Raw genomic sequence first — 22043 nt, forward strand, 5'->3', positions numbered from 1 at the left:
ATTCTTCTGAAAACAGTTAATAGAAATTTAAGTCACGCTAGCCCTTTTCAAAATGTTACCACATGAAAGAAAAAAAAATCGTCATCAGACATGACTTTTCTGAAAAAATCGTGACATATTTTTGACTCTCTTAAAAAACCCCATTTCTGAAGTTCGCTGTTTCTAAAATAGTTTTTTTTCCCACTGAGTTTTCTTCAGTGGAGGCCAGATTATTGGTAGCATATTATACCCCTTTAGGGATCTATACAGATCAAGGTCTATATCAAGTTTTGTAGAGGCATAATGCTTGGAAATGAACAAAAAAATCTGTTGATGACGTACAAAAACACAACAGAGGTTACTTACTCCATGAAAAAACAAATGGTAAAATCTTGCTTTAACTTGAAATAATAAGATGGTGTTCTGAACTGACAGGAGGACTAGATCTGATGAATAAGCAAATACTCTTTTTGATCAGCTACTTATCATAGTAGAACCAAACTTTAGAACTGTATCCCATCTAACACTGTTCTGTGTCAAAAATTGGGGGATTATGAGCTTTAGCTACTGAGATACAAACATTTGCTTTTGCTGGACTGCTGTGGAAGCAGGAATCTCTGGAAAGGAAAGTGGAGAGATAACGAGAAATGATGACACCGTGTAAAACTTCCACAGCCAGATTCCCTATAGCTCACCTGTGAGCGATAAGTCCCATGCTCACAAATACCTGTCTGACAATGTCTGATCTTGCTGGTATTTGGGGTACGTTATGGAGGTTGATTTCTTTGCTAAAGTAGTGAGGAGGAGACGCTGTTTTTTCTTGAAAATACTTAAGTTTGAGATACCATCATTTAATTTATTGCCTTTAAACTTGTTTTATGTGTAAGTAAGTTAGAACCTGAAAAATACAGGTATACCTTTGTAAAGGAGGCCGTTCAGAATTCAGGCGTTAGGAGATTATAACATTGCAGGATTACATGCAACTACACAACTCACCTGCATTTATTCAACTGTCTAATATAACTTTAAGTCCTTTTAAGACGTCATTTTGCTGAGAAGTGCAACCAGCTGCTCAAATGAGTTGCTTATACTGCACAGAAAGGTGTGTGAAGAACACTCATGTCCTAGTATTCTAGCTAGGCTGCCTATCGATCCCTCTGTTGGGGATGAGATCATCTACTCATGTCAAAAATAGCTTATCAGAAGCAATAAATCCACTGATTAATTTAAAGCCAGTACTCACAAAGAATGGGATAAGACCAGAAGCTTTGTCTTCATCCAAAACTTTCTTTAGGGCTGAACCACAGACACTAAATGTATCATCTGAAGAAACTTTTTTAATCTTCACACCACCAATTAATGCAGCTCTTTCCACTGATGAATGAGCCTACAAGGACATGGGCAGGTTTTAAGACAGATACCTTTTATTGGAATGCAAGAAGTTCATTTGAATTTGAAAACAAAAAATCGTTTCTTTCAAGTAAAGCAACACTTAAGATCCTGGGACTGTTCCTGGTATGTAACAGATACGTATCTCTCCCTCTTTCATATAGATAGACAGACAGACAGACAGATGGACACACATACATACACACACACACACACACACACACACACAAATACACTAATAGAAACCCTGAAGTATTCTTGAAACCATTGCCATGGCGTCATTCAGACAAGAGTTCAATTAACCTTACTGAGAGCTTTAATTAACATGTTCACAATTAGGTAGGGTTGATTAAGAGCTTCAGGATTTGGCTCCAAATCAACCAAAAGACATGCAGATAATCAGCTTGCCTGATAATGATTCAGTTGCTCACTAGCATATTTTTATGGCATACAGCTTTGCTGAACCCTAAAAAATATACATCATGGTATGGTATAGACTGAGATATTTTCTTACATTATCATTTTTTTAGATTACCTACTGATTAATTGTTGTTCAATCATTCATTCATTTTGGTAGGCAATTAAGGATCACTCTCAATATGTTATTTTATTTATAACTCATTTTATTTGAATTCCCCTTAAATAATATTTTTTAGAAGATAAAGTACATCTCAGTAAATAAAAACAAAGATGTCACTAAGAAATTCTTATAAAATTGTGAAGTACAATACTCTAAGAACTCTATTAACTCTAAGTAAAAGGTATGTTTAGCCACAAAATACCTTCCTTTAGAGCATGACTAAAACCAAGAAAAGCTATTTTACCTTCTACCTTCTACAATTTCATTAATCATCATTAATTTGAAAGAGAAAAATTCCTCACCTTTTCATATCGTGACTATTCTCATTCATAATCTCCATCCTACCCTTGTTGGTTCTTGCTAGTGCCTACAATAGCACTTACTAACTCTATTCTAATTTAGCATATAATCATGGAAAAGAGTAAGCCAAAACAGAGGTGGAACAAGACCAGATGAAGATAAAGTTTCTGCCTTTCAACTTCACATATCCCTGGAGTGACGTGATTTAAGGGCAGATTGACTATTAACTTGTGTCTCAGCAGTGCCTCCTGTTAAAGGACTTTGGCAAACTGATTAGGCACCAGCTTGAGAAAATATAGAAGTCTAGACCTGAAATATAAATAACTGCTTTTGAAGTGAAAAACTATGTGTGTGCCATAGTGATACCATACTTCGTTCAAGTGTACAATGGAAAGAGGTATTTTATAACTGATTTAAACAAGAGTCGTAAATAAGCAAACTGTAATAATACACTGAGGTTGTTAGCCAGTCAGAACCTCAGGATTCCTTCCTCAAGTCTCCAAAACTGTAGTAAGGCTCTCTGATAACTCCAGCCATTCACAATCTCAAGGTTAAAACTGCCAAGATGCCTTTGCACCATAACAAATCTTTAGCGACCTGCTGCTCCATGAATTCCTAGTCCTCAGCAAAGTACTCGGGAATCTCCCCCCATCCTTGAGGAGAGCAAGGAACCAAACAGAAAACAGTGAAATGAGTGGGCAGCTGCTCAAGGTAGCCAAATAAACATGGCAAAAAAAGGTTGATGAAGGAAATGGCCTGAGAAAATTTGAGAAAATCAAAAATCTTCCCTGACTTCTGTCCTGGTCCCAAACAGTCAGGTGTCTACTATCAGGGGTAGCTGGATGCTCCTCTCAGCTCCAAGGTCTCACATTCAGTGTCCCTTGCAAGAGGAGCCTCCGCCAGGATAGCCCAGGCACCAAAAAAAGACAGGCATCCTCTTCTGTTGTCTCCAAACTCCCCAGGCAGTTATTGGGGAAAGCTTTGTTGCCAGTCCTGCTCTGTACTCATTAACAGAAAGCAAAATTATTTCAATGGGATAAAGATTTTCCCCAAATGCCGAGAAGCTGAAATGATCTCCCAAGATATATGAGATCTGAGTTCAGCTTTCTGCTCTGGGTCTTCTTACCGGCCAACTTTTTACCTCCCTCCTAATGCATCCTTGCAGTGTTATCCTCTGTCAGTGCACGGTTTGCTCTCCCACAGAACAGCTTGGGCTTACTTTCTTTTGTGGATTATTGCCTATGAGTCACACAGGTCTGTTCTTAATGCAGGAGGACCGGTGAGCTCTGCAACAATCTGCTTTGAAAGGTCAGCAATATCTTAAGGCAAATCCTTCTGTAAACATAAGATCCTCTGACCTTCAGTAGGCAGGAAGGCCTGTCAGTCCTCATTTCAGGTCAACCACTTATTAACATGAGACAAAAAAATGAAAACAAGTAAAAGGCTTTGTGCGTCACTGGGTCTGAGTTTGAGCTCTGGGACTGGCAGTCCACACAACACAGACCTTAGGGTCCCAGGCAAAAAAAGGACAAATATCCTTCGTGCCCTTTGAAAACAGTTATCTTTCCTCCCATTTTCTTGTCCTGACTCTTCTCACCCTACAGGTGGAGACCCTCTTCCCACTAAGCAAAGAGCAAGTGTACTTTTAACTTGGTCCCCAGTGCTTTTTAACACACACTTAGTAGTAAATCAAGGTAAGCCTGAAACCTGGCCATTTTGTTCTGCATAATCAGATATTACTTTAAACTAAACATCAAGTACTAAGGAAGTTTCCTCTCTCTCATTGACATTTAGATAAGAAAATGTCACAGCTATTGAGAGAAGCAGCATTGGTAGGCCCTTCAGTAGGATTAGTGTGTCAGAAAGGTAAGAGCAGCAGAACTCACAAGACTAAAATTTGCTTTCATTAACAGTAAAAGCCTCTCATGGTCCTGGCCTGCTGAGAATTTAGCCTAACTCAGTCTGCTAAATACCACTCACAGTCAGAAACCAAGGAATGCGTTTTCTGTCTTCTTAGAAGATTGCTTAGCTGTATTGATCCGTGGAGATTTTAGGAGGCTTTTTCTTTAAAAAAAAAAATAATGTTTTGGGCTTCTTCAAGTACTATCACCAATTTCCTTTCTATTCATGCACTAGGCTTGTCTCTGTGCAGGCACCTGCACCCATGCATGCATACAGGGAGAGGATGTATATGTGTGTGTGTTTGCACCTGTGCATATAGGAGGAAAATAATGTACGCACACATGGACACACAAGCCTAGATGTAACAGAAGATGGTCTAGACTTGCTCAACACAACTGAAGTTAACACCTTACTCAAGTACTTTTCTTTACTTCTTTTTGTAAAGAAGCAATACTTATGTAACACTGACCTCCGGATAGTTATTCTTTGTATTATGGTAGCACGCATGAGATTCCAGCCCACTTACAATGTACAATAGGATTTAAACAAGCAAAACCAAATAGTCACCAATCCAAAGAGCTTATACTTAATTCACATGCCTATTGAGATGGCTGAAATTGTTAAGTAGGGGCCCCAGGTTTCCATGTTCTTGAGAGGTACTCACCTGATCAGAAGCATAGGCCACCAGCCTGCCCATGATGTCTGCTTCTGTTAGTTCAGGCTTTTCTGACTGCATCCGTCTGATAGTTTTTGTTCTTGCAGCAAGCAGCGAAATCAGAGTGGCCTCGCTTGCGCTTCCCTGTGGGGCAAATTGAAGGAAGGTTCAAAAAGAAGACATTCCAGAAGAAGAAAAGCAACAGTTTCTTCTGTATGAATCTGCGAAGTTGGTAACGGAAACTGCATATGAGAAACTGCGCAATCCCATGCTTTTTAAGAATATGTGTGACAGCAAGGGAGGAATCTCTGTTTGACCTTGGTCTCCTCCTTCCTGATGCCTCTGTCTGCTTTCTTTAGTCTCTATGCTTGTTCAGTTTAGGCACCAGCCTTGCAATCGGTGCTAGAAAGCTGGACTCACAGACTGAAATGCATGTGAAAAGGCTCTCAAACCAGGCACCACTCATTCGTTAACCAGTAACAACGGCAGAGTAACTGTTGATTTCTGTTACTCTGGATTTCCGCACATTTAACTTCCATCCGAATCTGACTGTCAACTCTCATTTCTATCAAGCAACATGCATAATTATAACGCTTATTTAATATTTAGAGTTACCCTGGGCAAATCAATTAGCACGGCTAAGAGAGAAAGAACACTGAAAAGGCAAAAAAGCTATGATTCAATACAGCTAACTGCATTTCAAAGTATTAGTGATGTACGTTTTCTTCATCAAAACCACACAGATGAAGGGAACAGTCACACACTATTTCTAAATTGCCCTTTGACTCACAAAACATGAGTTTAAATTGTGTCTTGGATACTCTGGGACGACAAAGAGGGGAATTTTTTGTATCAACTGATCTGTAAATTTCACAAGAGAATACAAGTTCCCACAAATTCTTTTTATGGTTTTCCTCTAGAACAGGCAGATGAAACATGCTCTAAACTGCTCCTTTAAACTATAAGTGACAGTTTGTAAGCACAGGTTCATAAATTTCAATTGGGTTTGGGTGTCCGTACGCAAGATAGAGTTTTTAGGTGGTTTCAAAGCTGAGCAATTGTCATGTGGATCTTCCTCTGCCAAGCACAGACCACTGCAATGAATACAGCTGCTTGTATTAATAAGGATGTCTCCGAAATATCCCCAGTGTCAAGAAGCTAATTTTGCAGTGATGTTTCTTATTCTGTACCCAAATCCTGTCCTCCCTCTGTTGAAGACCTGTGTATACTTCCTAGTTACAACCAATGTTGAAATATTTGGGAAGTCTTATTTCTTCCCTGGAGGTGGGCCTGATCCTACAGATTTCATGCATGAGAACGAGCCCAGTGAACTCGGACTTTCTCCTCATACTGAAGTTAGCTGAGCTATAGCTGAGTTATAGGAGACAAAGCTACCTTCTACACATGTCAACATCTCAACAGTGAGTCAGCTCAATCCACCTGGAATTCAACAGCCTCATGAACGGAGTAAGCAGGGAAAAGGACAGTCCCTAAACATTTACTAAATGTATTGCCGTGACAAATACATTTTATCTGCCTTTCCGGTGGTGTGGGATTTGAGGAATGTAGACCCCAGGGCCTGCATCAGAGCACAAAGATGAGCTGGAGACAGTTTTGTGCATTTCTTATAGCTGCTGCTGCTGCTGCTGCATACAGCATTATGGCAACTGAGGGCAATACTACAGATACAGAATGGTACAGGAAAACAAATATCCCTCCTGGGTCAAGTGAGGTAGAACTTCCATGTGGAGGCAAGCGGTGAAGGACATTCTGTCCATTAATTACAGAAAACAGAATGTGGCAATCTCCCCATTTAATCTTATTCTGCATATGGTCTGTAGCCAGATACTCAGAATACTCATCAGAATATCTGAACACCGAGAAATCATGCCCGCCCGTAGTTCTCAAAACTCATGATGCAAGAGTGTGTGCACACAATTATCTTCATCTTACGCACAAAGAACTTTCAAGATCTGATTCATCTTACTTTATCTGTCTAAAAAGTTAAATGTCTGAGATAAAGTAATTGTTTAGGGTCCCTTAGTATTCAGTGGAGAGAGGTAAGCATATCCAGAAAGCAATCATTCCATCTGTTTTGGGCAAATATTCTGGACTGACATAAATGGTGCCTCTAAAGGTACCTTCCTGTACGTTCAACTTTATCTGACAAAAGGTGAGATTCATCTCACACAGTGTAAGTTTCCTGAAGAGAAACTTCTGTCATCATGTCTTTGTTAGCAAAACTATTTCTGCCATGCTCAGCACAATATTATCTAAGTAACAGTGAAAAAAAATACCTGTGCTTCCTGACCCTGACAGTCCTGTGAGCTACAATATGATGACTCAGGTCTTCGGTGCCCAGCAGATGTGAGGCCCGTTTTACAATCAAGAACATCACCTATTTTCTGAGAATCTGGGTTTTTTCCTGTTTTGTTTTGTTGTGTTTTTTTTTACAAGCAGTATATAATCTTCTAAAGAACCCTGCATAATCAGAAGACCTGCATAATGGGCATATAGTATCAGACAATGTTGCCTGAAATACCCTTTCCAGCAATTCAGCAGATGAGAATACTTTCCATTTGTGCAAACCACTGCCACTTATTGTGTAGTCCATACAGTTTTTCAGGTAAATTGTATGTCCTCATAATGAAGTTGGGCAACATAAAGCCTGTGTGCAAGACCTAAGTCCATCTCACATCAGGCAAGTCACTGAAAACCACCTTTCTAAACCTTGGTTCTTCGCAGTAAAGTTAGCTCTAGCACCCTTGCATTTAATATGTGGGAAATAATACTAATTATTGCTTTTATTAAAATAGATAGTTAAGGGGATACATGAAAACCTTTCAAATGTACGTGGAGAAAACGGCTTTTTTTCCCTTCTTTTTTTTGTAACGCTAAGGACCTGTAAAACTGTTCGTGTCCTTCCAGGACATGTAAGGAATCGCATATTAAAGAAATGCACGCAAATATATAAAAGAAAATGGCTGTAGGAAATTGCAAAGGCTAAGGCGTTAATTTGAGATCTGGAAATTTAAGCCCCCACTATTCTGGAGACTGCCTGGCTGAGCGGGCAAATGACTTAGGCTCAAGAATAGCCTCAGCCTTCTGAGGAGTGCCACAAGATGTCCTGGCATCCTGGCTGTTCATCCAGGCTGGTGCGTAGTCAGTGTATACATCAGTTCTTGTATGAACTTCCTTACCCAGAAACCAGGATGAACAGGAAAGGGCCTGTTGCCCACCTGAATCTTGCCTCCTGATATACAGCTGGGACATAGCCTAAAGGCACCTGAATGCAGCAACTTGGAAATGCTTTTGGATGTCTCACGACAGCCATAGGTTTTTTACCTTGCCTCAGTTTCCATAAGTCACCTTTTCTATACTGAAGCTTACAGTGTTTGCAGAACCTGGTTTGTAAGGCTCTTCTATTCCCTTGGCATCAAAGTCTCGCGCTAAATATTTTTGAGGAAAAAACCACTCGGTTCTTGAACTACTTGGCTAACTGACAAGAAAGATAAATCGGCAGTGTTCCTCGCCAGGCCAAAGATAGTCTGAGTCTCATTTTGTTTCACCCTTAAAATACTTCTTCTTTGCAGGGCAAGAAAACTCTCTAAACTTCAAAGTAGGTACACTTTTCAGCAGTTTATCTAGAATGAACAGCAAGATACAAGCTTCAGGAAGAAAGTTGCTTTCTCACTTATTTTTAAAAGCTGTTTTTTTCTCCTCTTGAATGCTGTATTCTGCATTAAGTGAAGGATGATGATACCTTTCCTTTTACCACAAGCAAACAAAGGTTGCCATGGCAAGCAGGCTCAAGAGGCGGAAGAAATATCAGCAAGAGCTGATGTTCACGTCCACCAGAGCTCTGAACTGAAATTTTCTTTCATCTTTTGCCATTTTCAAGTGTCATCCTGCACACAACAACAAAATGCTTCATATTGACACAGACTTTCAAATGTAATTAAGAGCCAATTTGCACAGGCTCCGTTTTACCCAATACCACAATAATTACCTGGTATTTACCAAGAGAATGACTGGCACTTTCACACGCTCATGTTGTCTTTGCCTCACGCCCTCTTATTTGTATCATTATTGTTTCAAGAGCAAGACAAGACGATCTGCAGCACAAATGACTTCATCGTAAGCAGGAACACAGAGCCCACTTTTGGTTCTTGAAACTGACGGGTTTCTGATGGCAATTATGGGCAATCCAGCATTGTCAGCCTGGAAGGGCAATATTTCCTGCTGATAACCATCCGGCATAATTGCTTGCTTTCACTGGTACGAAATAAATACTGTTGAGACGCACGATGGAAGCTTGATTTCTTGAGCATAACCCCCTCCCTAGTAATCGTAATGAAAAAGGTCCCAACAGAGCAAGGAGATGAGTAAAGAGTTATTCTGGAAATACACTGGTGTAGGTGCAGCTCCGCCTCGGAGAATCATCGCAGTTAGGTTAAATTCATCCTTGCCTGGGAAGATGTTGCGAAGAGTTCATTGGAATATGCTGTAGGCATTTGCAGCTGAGATCAAAGAAAGGAGCCCCCACGTCTAGCATGGAATTCAGATGGATTTTAGAAGCCTGTCTTAGGGTGAAAAGGATTGTGCCCTGGCCTCCAATGACTAGACTCCAGAGATTATCAAAGGAGCACAGAACAATTTTTTTAAAATGCTGTCTTTTTCATAGTAGAGGTCTATTTTAGTGAGATTAATAGCTGTGACCAGAGTCTGCATTTGCAGAAAGACCATGCACTAGTGGAGCCATGGCTGACAAACAGTATAGCTTTATTATGCATGCAAGTTTGCCCACTGATGATATAGTCATTATTGTCCAGATGCTCTGTTCAGACATTGCAGGCTTTCATTAAGCAGTCAACATCAAAGTCTGGGGGTTTTCTTCTATTTTGGATACTGCAGTGTAGTCTGAAAATTATATTACCGACTGATAGAACTGCTCAGGTTCAAATTTTAAGCAGCTCTTCACCATTTTATTTTAATATTCCAGTATTTCATTGTGTTATACGTGTAAAGCTTCTTAAAGGAATTTCAACTTCTCTGACAAAGATTGATAGACTTTCTACTACATTCTGTTATTTCTACTTAGAGAAGATTCTCTCCTATGCTCTTACCCATTGCTTGATCTCTGACACTTTTTTCCCTGAAAAAAAGGAAGGCTGTTTTGGAAACTGACTGAAGTAAACAATTGAACATGTCTAAGGTGGACTTTATGGAAGCCTTTGTACCCACTTTTCATGACGCTGTACTCAAAAATCCTCAGATTTATTTCTATTTGAGAAGTTTGTTCTCTTTTCAGCCATGAAACATTGCTGCACACTGTTGGTAAGTATGAGCTCACTTCACTTGATCAACAAATTAAAGTTTCCATCCTACACAATTTTTCAACATTATGATTTGAATTTTAAGCCCAAATTGTGCTGTTAAGCTGAACTACTAACAATTCTTCACAGAGAAGAGTGTTTCAGAATTCAGCTGCTCTGAAAACAAAACCATTACTTCATGAATGATCCTACCCACCTATGGACATTCTCACAGGGAATCAGTCATTCCAAAAATCTGAAAGGAACCCACGTGGCAGAAAAAATTATATCTTTCCTTTATTATTAGTGTTTTGGTATGAAGGTTTTACAAAACCATAAAGTCCACAAACTTATCCCGTATTGTTTTTTCATGTCCCCTCTTACCTGAATGACTCCTCCACCTCGGCCATCCTTCCCAGCTAAAAACTCTTCAGGCAAATTAATCATCTTCCCTAGCCAATCCAGCATGACAGTCTCCAGCTCTGTGCAAGCTGGACTTGCGGCCTGTGTTGAAAAATAGGAGAGAGGGAATAACCTCACTAGACCATGAAGAGAAATAGGATCTACCAGAGCAAGAATAACTCACTCTGTCTTTTGACTATAGAGAAAGAGACTAGATGACTAACCTCACCAGCTAAATTAGGGGCCTGAAGTCCATTTTGTCCATGTTGTTTCTTATACTTACTAAAAAAAAGTCAAACTGGGCCTCACATAGAACCATGACTATCAAATGTCAAAGCTAGGGTTTGCATCTTGCATCTTTTTTTTTGACATCAAGTACCAACCTCTTTTGAAAAAGCCCATCTCATATGAATGTGGAGGGTTTTAACACAATTTGCCATTCATCCAGATGATAAGAGAAGTAACAACACCAGGTGATAGGCAGCAGTCATACTACTTAATGAATTACCAGTAAGCTTGTACTGCTACCACTAATTCTAAATGCTGGTGATTTTTCAAGGGCAAAACTTCTAAAAGGAAATAGCCTTTTACTCCTGGACTCATTCAGGGTGTCTATGTAAAAACACTTAATTAGCCAAGCAAATTTACCTATAAAAATAGTCCTGTGACTTCGCTGCTATTAATCAATAATTTCACTGAAGCATGCCATTGAAATGCTTAAAATCTTGGCAAGGTGAAGCACCATTACCACATAGCAGTACGTACCCCAGTAAACTTACCCAAGAGAAGCCCACGCATCCTATTCCACCACACAACATATCTGCAAGAAGAGCCGGGAAGGAAGAGGCTGCAGGGAAGTAGGCAAAAAAGTACGGACTGTGCCAGTGAGTCACCTGCATTAAGGGAAAACCAGTCATTTTTTACTAAGGCAGGAAGCAGAAACAAATTGTCACAAAATCAGAAAAGATTAGAGGTTGGGACCAGTCAACAGTTCTCGACTACCTGGCTGTAACACAGGATCCCATTTTTTAGAAGAGTTTACCTTGTTTTTTCTCAATTCTTTATCTATCTTTTACCCAAATGAGAAATAAATTAGTTCTCGCCCCCACTTCCTGACAGTTCCAAAATCAGAGTTCTCCATTTGTCTGCCTAGAAGACAAGAATTGCATGGGCAGTGGCAGCGTGAGTTTCTGTGCAGGACACCGTTCTTGAGCCTCTGCTTTCAGGGACTCTCTGCTATTTTGTTCTTTCATCTCTGTCATGCAACTGACTTAGCAAGAGTGTCTTCAGTGCAGCAGAGGTCCACAGAACTCTCTTGCCTACACTCTGGAGTTATTTGCTAAAATTCAGGCACTGAATCTGGCCAAACAGCTCCTCACCACAAAATGAAACAATCCGTTCCAGTATCCAATACCTTCTGTAGAAAATTAAACTACCACCTCCCTATAACAAGCTGCGATTTATGTACAATTCCACTTTACATGTACTAATATGAGAGAACAACACAATAACGGCACAAATTGTAGCCAACTGTCTTGCAGCAGCAATATTTAGAATTACTTTATGCAACGTCTAGGCAACTTTAGAACCTGTGAGATACTTGATAGTGCTCCACAACTCCAAACTAATAACATTTGAAAACAGGAAATGTACTGCCACACTGCAATATTCAGTGGAAATAATGTAATGTGATATCTTTGGCAAAAACAGCTTTCACATTCAGGGTAGAAGGCAAATTTTAGAAAAAAGCGCTGCTAGAGGATTAGCTGGACTATAAGCAAGAATTCAGCACAATGTGTCTAAGAACCTTCCTTGGCTGGAAAGCCAGAAGCTGCTGAGTTATTGAAGCCTATTGAGGCCTTTTCTTATGCCATTTTGTTTCCTTTTTTTAAGTACTGGAGGAGTTCTCTTACAACTGGAGGATGGTAAGAGCATACATTCTCTCTTGCGTGAGCTCAGTGTTTCCCTACTGTTTTCTTCCGCGTTCCCACCTCTAATGGATTTTACCGTTCACACTCCCCTCTCTCCCACTCTGTGATAACCAGGTTTCTGGTTCTGGAGCTCACTCAGGGATCACCGCACCACACTGTTCTGCATGCTGCAAATATCCCTTTCCTATCCTCTTCTAACCTTCTTCATGCCAACAACCAGCTCTTCGTTAAGGGACTTGTTCCATGCTAAGGGGAAGCTGTCTTAACTCTTGTATACACAATGAATCAGATACCACTTTCTCTGCTGTAGTATACCATATATAATATTTCAGATGCCCTACCTCTTTCATATGAAAACAGCTCCTATCCACTACAATTTTCCACTGTCTAAACTAGCCCTGTACCTGGTATGTTCAAGATTTCACTTTTACTGGTCACTAGGTCCCAGCCTGCTCAAATCAGGTGTCCAAAGATGAGCCACTCTGAACATTTTCAGCTGTATCTCTCATATCTGGTCAGGACCTCTTTCTGTGCTGTAACAAAGATTTAGAGCACTTGTGGCAAACACCTTGCTTCACAAATCAGAAAAAAATGGGATGGGACTTGGCTCTTCACAGGAAAACAATGAACAGATAAAAAACCACTCAATCAACAGCAGTCCCTGATAGGACTCACATGCACAGACTTTCACTGAGGTCCATAATGAGCCAGGGCAGCCACTGTTCATCTGCCCAGCTCTAATCCTCTGTGATCTCTAAGACTAGTGACATTCATCTTGGGTTAATCAAGTTAAACTGCCTACTTACTGGGAGCCATTTGTTTGATGAAACACAGCAGATTCCAGTTGCACCACTCACACAAAGCCAAAAAGCCAAAAGCCCTAGGGCAAGTGCAGCTGCGGTTCTTCCTCCTGCTTCCCCTTCCCCCTTCACTTAAAGCAGCTGTAAAATTCATTTCTTTTGCCATGTTGGAACAGACACATTTAGCCAAATATTGCAAAGAGCCTGACATAATTGATGCTTGTTTTTTCAGCCCTCTGCTGATAAACAGTGATACGCAAGTGTCTTGGGTTCAGTAATTACCACTCTCATGCTTCTCAGAGACATTTTATTCCCCAGATTTCTTCTAAGGCTGTCTTCCTTTCTATGGCTTGTGTAGTCTAAGCAAGAGTCTTCCTTTACCACACACTAAGGACAGGTACTTCAGCTGAAAGTTCACAGATTCATGGATCCAATGTGAGGAAAATTAGCGTCTTTGGTACTGCTATTTGCAGTTACAACTAAACTCGATCATTTTGGGCTCTAAAAAGGGAGAAGATTTAGTTCAAGAGAACAAAGCAAGTCTGAGAGAGAAAGGCGGCTCTCACTGCTATTTTTATATGCAGATCCCTTCCACCTTGGCTTCCTGCTGTGGAGATGAGAGTTCAGCAGTTGTTCCCTCAGTCCCTGTGTTAATATTAGGAACTTAGCACCATGATGGTCACTATCATTTAGTGGACTGCCCTTTGAAGATCTACATTCAATTTCACAAGAAGTCTCCATAAAGAAGTTTTGCCACTCATGAATGCTTGTTCTCCTATAGGATAAAGACAGCAATGGATACTGATAATTGATCCTTGCTCCTCTGAAGGAACACCATTTTCACATTTTCAATCACCCAATAAGTAGCAAATATCTGAACACAACTAACACAGTAAAGATGTCAACATGAAAGAAACAAGAATCATTTACGGGCCACTGATAGCTTACAGGCAAACCAAGGTTTTACGACCTCTGTCATATTACTTATTCTCTCTGAAGAAGCCCAGTTCCTCAGTTACAAAATGGAGATAAGACATTCCCTGGTGAAACACTGGAAAAGTGCTATAGCTGAAAAACACTAGATGTACTTACAAATGTTAGTCTTGTCAGGAAAAAGATGGGAAGAAGATTAAGGGAAAATATAATGGGGGTCGATTGTGCCGATAGCCAATTTCAAAAGTCCCTAAAACCTATTATAAATAATTTTAAAGGTCTCCAAACCAAATGTGAACAAGTCTTCCTATACTCCCTGCCTCCATGTGTTTGCACAGCACCATCATTGTCACACTTCAGTTTCTGTGAGCACGGCTAACTGAGGCAGCCAACAGATGCAGCAGTTTGTGCAGCCCTGTGAACAGAAGAGGTCCAGAAACCCTGCTAAGGTTAGTGTACGTGGGCTCTGCAGTGGTGGTGATGCTCCATAGGGGACAGTCCCCAGCAGCAACTGGAACACCTACCCCTGGCACATCACAGGACTCAACGCAGACTAAGCTCCTGAGGGAGTATGCAGCTCTCCAGGCCTGGGATTGCAGGGATGACGGGGCCTCTTGCCCAGGCTGGGGCAGTGGGAGATGGTCTTTTAACCCGCAGGAGGTATGCGCTGGTGGAGGGTCTGTGTCACTATGTAAAGGAGCAGCATGAGGAGGTCAGCAGATTGTGCAGTATCAGAGATGACAAAAAGGAGAGAGACTGAGTGGATCTTCGCTGAGGCATAACGCAAGCTATCTCAGATACAAGAGCCTGAACCCTCAAACATACCAAAGGAGGGGCAGTCAGAGTCTCTGCTTACTGGGTTGGGAAATGGAGTCCCATGACGGTGAAGGGCAGAAGCTTGCAACTACTGGCACTAGGAGGAAGGCTTCTGCTCCACCTGCAGATCTGCAACTACAGAATAGGTTCAGTGCCATAGTTGCAGATGGGCTGGGAGCCCTGCTGTGTCTAGTGAAGCACCCAAGCAACCTGAGTGTTGACCCTGGTGTTGACAACAGGGATTTGGCTTTTAAGACCAGTGGGACCCTCTCTGAGGATCAACTCCTAGGAAGAGACAGGATCCACAATTGGAGAAATATAACTTTGCAGAAAGGCTGGCTAACCTGGTGAGGAGAGCTTTAAATTAGGAACGATGCGGGGAGCGGATGAAAACCGACAGTCAAGGGAGGAAGGTGGACTGAGTTGGCAAGCAAAGGGTGAAGGGTAGTGTGGACAAGAGAGATCCTGAAAACAAGATTGGGCTAAAGTGGACCCACCCCAAGTGTATGCACATAAACAAGGAAGTGCTGAGAGGACAGCACTATAGGGGGAAGTTCTCATATCTTTTCTGGGAAATCAGCACAAGTGGGTGCCTTTCTGAAGTGCCTGAATACTATGGCATGACACATGGGGAACAAACAGGAGGAATTAGAAGGCTGTGTGTAGTTATAGGGCTGCGATCTCCTCGGGATCACAGAGATGTGGTGGGATAGCTCACATGACTGAAGTGCTGCAGTAGATGAGGACAGGCTCTTTAGCAAGGACAGACCAGGAAGGCGAGGCAGGGGCATGGTCCTTTATGCAAGAGAGCAGCAGGAATGCATGGGGCTCTGCCTAGGGATGGACAGTGAACCAGTCAAGAGCTTATGGGTCAGGACTGGTGGAGAATTTCAAGATGGGCAACATTTGGGTGGGTGTCTGCTACAGACCACCTGATCAGGAAGAAGTACATGAGTACAGCATTCACACAGCTGGAAGAAGCCTCATGTTCGCAGGTCATAGTCCTCACAGGGGACTCCAACCAAGCTGATATCTGCTGGACAGACAACACAGCAGGGCACAACCAGTCCAGGAGGTTTCTGGAGTGCATTGATGATAATTTCCTAACACAGGCAATGGAGGAACTGATGAGGAGAGACATGCTGTGGGACCAGATACTTACAAACAAGAAATAACTGGTCAGGGATGTGAAAGTCAGGGGCAGCCTTGACTGCAGTGACCGTGAGATGGTGGAGTTCAGGATCATGAGAGCAGGAAGAAAGGCACAAAGCAGGATCATAACCCTGGGCTTCTGGAGAAAAAACTTGGGTCTGTTACAGGGCCTGCTTGGAAGAATGCCATGGGAGACAGACATGGACAGAAAAGCGGTCCAGGAGAGCTGGTTGATTTTCAAGGATAACTGCCTCCAAGTTAAAAAATGCTCCACGCCACATGCAGGAAGTCAAGCAAGAGTGGCAGGAGGCCTTCACAGATGAACACGCTGTTTAATATCTTCGTAAGTGATCTGGATGATGGGATCAAGTGTACCCTGATGAAGGTTGCTGGTGATAACAAACTGAGTGGGGAGTGGACACTTCAGAAGGGAGAGCCACCCTGCAGGAAGACCTGGATAGGTTGGAAAAGTGGGCTGACAAGAACTTTATGAAGTTCAGCAAGGACAAGTGTAAGGTCTTGCACCTGGGAAAACATAATCCAGGAGTGCAGCACAGGCTGGGTTCGACCCGGCTGGGGAGCAGATCTGTGGAAAGGGACCCGGGGGTCCCAGTGGACAACAAGCTCAATATGAGCAAACAATGTGCTGCTGCAGCAAAGAAAGCCAACAGGATGCTGGGTTGCATCAACAAGGGCATCACCAGCAGAGATAAAGAAGTCATTATCCCACTCTACCCAGCGCTTGTCAGGCCACACCTGGAATACTGTGTTGAGTTTTGGTCCCCGCTATGCAAAAAAGATGTGGACAGGCTGGAGAGGGTCCAGAGAAGGGCCACAAAGATGATCCAAGGACTGGGAAGCCTGCCATATGAAGAAAGGCTGAGAGAACTGGGATGGTTCAGCCTTGAGAAAAGAAGGCTTAGGGGAGACCGTATCACCATGTTCCAGTATTTAAAGGGTGGCTACAAAGAAGATGGAGACTCCCTTTTTACAAGGAGTCACATGGAAAAGACGAGGGCTAATGGGTACAAGTCACTCCTGGGGAGGTTCCAATTGGACACAAGAGGAAAATTTTTCACGATGAGAACAACCAGCCGTTGGAATAATCTCCCCAGGGAAGTGGTGGATTCCCCAACATTGGACACTTTTAAGATTCGGCTGGACAGGGTGCTGGGCCACCTTGTCTAGACCGTGCTTTTGCCATGAAAGGTTGGACCAGATGATCCTTGAGGTCCCTTCCAACCTGGTATTCTATGATTCTATGAGTCCATGAATTAGCTCCCGACAATGCTCAAATGTAAAAAGGAAGCATATAAGAAAAGCAAGGACGGTCAGGTGACTGAGGAGAGGAGGGCTATAAAGACACTGAGTACATAGGGACAGGGTTAGGAAAGCCAAAGCCATCTAGAGTTGAATCCGGTGAGAGATGTGAAGGGCAACAAGAAAGGCTTCTGCAGGTTCATCAGCATTAAAAGGAAAGTAGGGTAAATGTAGGTCTCCTGCCGAATGGGGTTGGGGACTTGGTGACAAAGGGCAGGGAAAAGGCTGAGGTGCTCAATGCCTTTTTCACCTCAGTCTTTACTGGTAAATTTGCCTTCATGAATACCAGGCTCCCGAGACACATGGCAAAGCCTTGAGCAAGGAAGACCTCACCTGGAGGAGGAGGATCAGGCAGGAAACATTTAAATAAACTGGACATATATGAGTCCATGGAGCCTAATGGGATGCACTCACAAGTGCTGCAGGAGCAAGACAATATCATTGAGATCCCTCTCAAATATCTTTGAAAGGTTATGGCAACTGGAGAATGCTCCTGAGGACTGGAAAAAAGCAAATGTCACTTCTATCTTCAAGAAGGGCTAGAAGGAGGGTCTGGGAAACTACAGGCCTCACCTCAATCCCAGGGAAGATGATGGAACCCTGAAGCCATTTCCAAACATATTAAGGACAAGAAGGTGATGGGGCTAGGCAGCAAAGATTTATGAAGGGGAAATCATGTCTAAGCAACCTGACAGCCTTCTACAAGATGACTGGCTTGGTGGACAAGGGGAGAGCACAGGATATCGTTAAGACTTTCAATACTGTCTCCCATAACATCTTTACTGACACGCTGATGAAATATGGACTAGATAAGTGGACAGTGAAGTGGAGTGAAAACTGGCTGAACTGCCAGACTCACAGGGTTGTGATCAGTGGCATGAAGTCCAGCTGGAAGCCAGTGGTGTACCCCAGGAATCAATACCGTGGCCAGCACTGTTTAACCTCTTCATTAATGACCTGGACAATGGGACAGAGTGCACCTTCAGCAGCTTTGCAGATGACGTAAAACTGGGAGGAGTGTTTGATACACTGTCTGGCCATGCTGCAATTCAAAGGGACCTGAACAGGCTGCAGAAATGAGCCAACGGGAATCTCATGACGTTCAACAGAGAAATGCAACATCTTGTACCTTGTGCAGGGGAAGAATAACCCCCTGCACCAGTACAGGCCAGGGATCGACTGGCTGGAAGCAGCTCTGCAGAAATTAACCTGGGGGTCCTGGTGGACAGGCTGAACACAAGCCAGCAATGTGCCCTTGCAGCAAACAAGGCCAACAGCATCCTGGGCCACATTAGGAAAACTGTTGCCAGCAGGTCAAAAGAGGTGATCCTTCCCTTCTACTCAGCACTGGTGAGGCCACAGCGGGAATGCTGTGTCCAGTTCTGGGTTCTCCAGCACAAGAAAGACGTGGACATACTGGAGTGATTCCAGTGAAGGGCCATGGAGATGACTAATGGATTGGAGCATCTGTCATATGATGAGAGGCTGAGAGAGGTGGGATTGTTCAGCCTGCAGAAAGCTCAGGGGGTATCTTGTTAATGTGTATAAACACCTCATGGGAGGGTGTAAAGAAGGTGAAGCTGGCTTCTTCTCAGTGGCATCCAGTGACAAGATGAGAAGAAATGTGTACAAACTGAAATACAGAAAATTCCACTTAAGCATAAGAAAAAGCTCTTCTACTGGGAGGGTGGTCAAACTTGGGAACAGGACAACAGAGAGATTGTGAAGACTTCCTCCTTGGAGATATTCAACACCCAACTGGACATGGTCCTAAGCAACCTGCTCTAACTGACTCTGCTTTGAGCAGTGGGGGTGGACTAAATGATCTCTAGAGGTGCCATTGTCCTGGTTTCGGCTGGGATAGAGTTAATTTTCTTCCTAGTAGCTGGTATAGTGCTGTGCTTTGGATTTTAGTATAAGAATAATATTGATAACACGCTGATGGTTTGGCTGTCGCTAAGCGGTGTTTACACTGGTCAAGGATTTTTCCCCCTTCAGCTCCCCATGCTCTGCCAGGTGCCCAAGAAATGGGAGGGGGCACAGCCAGGATAGTTGATCCAAACTGACCAAAGGGCTATTCCATACCATATGATGTCATGCCTAGTATATAAACTGGGGGGAGTTGGCCGGGGGGTAGCGATCACTGCTCGGGGACTGGCTGGGCATCGGTCGGCGGGTGGTGAGCGGTTGTTGTTTTTTATATATATTTTTTTTCCCTTTTTTTCCCTTCCCTTGGGTTTTGTTCCTCTCTCTCTCTCTCGTTGTTTTTTTTTCCCTCTCATTATAATTCATTATTATTATTACTATTATTTTGTTCCAATTATTAAACTGTTATTATCTCAACCCACGAGTTTTCTTACTTTTGCTCTTTCGATTCTCTCCCCCATCCCACCGGGGGGGGGGAGCGAGCGAGCGGCTGCGTGGTGCTTGGCTGCCGGCTGGGGCTAAACCACAACAGCCATCCAACCTCTACTATACTATGACTTTGTGATTCTGTGCTCCTGGGAGTCTTCAGCATGTAGTATAAACAACACAGGCAGAATCAGAGTTACTGTAAGAGCTGGGATTTATGTGCTTGTGCTCTTTGTGTCACCAACGCTAACATTTCACACCAGAGGAAAAGTGTGGATAGAACATTTCTTCTTCAGCATGTATCACTTTGTAAAAGTAAATTTATTTGCAGGGCATGTAAATATCAAGAAAAAGTCAATTTAGTTAAGAGGGAACATGACATGTTGATGACCTAATTGGAATTGAATGTCTCACTTTCTATTCTCAAATGATTCATCTCTTTTAATTTGATATTACTTTACTGATTGTTCGCAAGTGTTTGAAGCAAAGTGTTTTCTGTTCTACTTCACAGACAAAAAAAATTGGTTAGCTTTTTTCCTCCAATGAAAAAGGAAAGATAATCGGATCTATGAGCAGCAATGAAAATCTTTGCATGTGTTGGACATAATTCTCTTATCTGATCTGCACTGATCTAATTCTGTTGGATTTAAGACTTCATCCACAAATCTTTGAGAAGAGTGGTGAGATTTCCATTGACTTCAGTGGAGCTTTTGCCTGTGAAAGGACAACAAGGTTGGCTCCAAGGGAAACAAGATAAGGTCATATCGAATATCAAATATTTACATTGGTCAATGAAAAGGAATTGGTATTACAGTACACTGACTAAACACATTTGCAGAGCAGTGGTTCCATGTCCAGTCACACAGCAATCATATCACCTAGCTACATCCAGAGAAGCAACCCAAAGTGGTTATTGCAGAGATCCAAAGGAGAGATTCCTCATTAACATCTACTAACAATCCAGTCCTCTTCAAGCCACTTACAGGCCTTAGGAGACAAGCACATGTATCTAAAATAAAAAAGGTATACCGTGAGCGGAAAACCAAGAAAGATTCAGAACTGGACAAATGCCAGATGCTTTGTTTTGCATTGTCTGTCCAACACTGATCTATCCAAGGACTAATACTTAGGTGGTGGCCATCTGCCTTAAAAGGTACTAGAAGAAGTTGACATTTAGGAGAGCAAGTCAACAGAAGAAGTATTGGGGAGAATCCTTTCTAGTTAACTCTGTAATAAAAAGTAGTCTCCTGAGAGAATTTTAACATTTAAAGATCAGCTTGAAGGAACACTTTAGGCAGAGCAGGCTAATAAAAATACCATTTTATAAAATATTTACTCTGCTTTGCAAGTAGCAAAAATATCACACGAAATTGAAAGTTATGAAGCTTTGCCTTAACCAGTTCAAGGGAGGAAAGGGGATTATTTCCAAAAGCAAGCCTCGCGTGAAGCAAAAGAATGATTTGATTATTTCTAGCAGGAACAGAAAACATTAGTTGTGTAAAATGTCAGATCATATTTAACTATGGATGTAAATCAGACTCCTGCCTTCTAAAAGGTAATCAGCATGGGTACTTATGTTCCTAAGGTCTAGCTGCACAGCCTTCAATCCACATTTTCCTTAAAGTCTTTGAAAACCTAAATGCAGTATTGAACATTACACTACAGACCCCCTTTTCTTACCCCTGGCATAATGATCTTCTCAATGTCTTTAAAGACGTCCTCAAAGCTCTCAGGATCCTGGGGTGCACAGTCCGGAATGAGGGGCCTTAGATATCCTGGTTCCACATCTGGGAAGACCTGTCTTTTATCGATCTTCTCCAGGTAATCTGCAATATAGTCCACCATCTCCTTCCCTCTCTTGCGGAACTCTGCAGCATCCATGGGTACCAGAGTTTAGGACTAATTATCAGAAAAACCCTAAAAAAAAAAAAATATTACTAGTTTCAAACCTGTTATTCAGATGATTTATAGGATGACTCATATGGCCTTTTCGAAAAGACCATATGCTCTTTTATTTCTGCATATTAGGCCAATGCCCACAGTGCTGCATTCTGCTCCACTCCAGGATTAGCTGGACATTGTCTAGAAGTAAATCACACGGTTAAATCTTTGATGCCTAAGTCATGATGTAGGTTAGGTTAGCACGGGTAGGCTGTATCTTTAGCACAGAAGAGCAGTAGAGGCACATCGATGAAGATTCAGAAATCACAGATTTAA

The 22043-nt window shown here is 42.2% G+C and overlaps 1 protein-coding gene across 5 annotated transcripts in view; it reads right to left on the reverse strand.

The window, feature by feature from the left end:
- Positions 1 to 21707, reverse strand: part of DDC (dopa decarboxylase) — a 56859-nt gene extending 35152 nt beyond the window's left edge. The window contains exons 1-5 of one of the 5 annotated variants that reach the window (XM_075495653.1): positions 21507 to 21707; positions 11302 to 11415; positions 10505 to 10624; positions 4815 to 4949; positions 1223 to 1366 (exon numbers count right to left, since the gene is read on the reverse strand). In XM_075495653.1, coding sequence (XP_075351768.1) covers positions 1223 to 1366; positions 4815 to 4949; positions 10505 to 10624; positions 11302 to 11415; positions 21507 to 21707 — 714 coding nt within the window. The remainder of the gene's footprint in view (positions 1 to 1222; positions 1367 to 4814; positions 4950 to 10504; positions 10625 to 11301; positions 11416 to 21506) is intronic. The other 4 variants (XM_075495655.1, XM_075495656.1, XM_075495657.1 and 1 more) reach the window with 4 other exon arrangements.
- Positions 21708 to 22043: the final 336 nt, after the last annotated feature.

This window comes from Mycteria americana, chromosome 2 (genome assembly GCF_035582795.1).
Source record: "Mycteria americana isolate JAX WOST 10 ecotype Jacksonville Zoo and Gardens chromosome 2, USCA_MyAme_1.0, whole genome shotgun sequence".
In the NCBI taxonomy this organism is placed as follows: Eukaryota; Metazoa; Chordata; class Aves; order Ciconiiformes; family Ciconiidae; genus Mycteria; species Mycteria americana.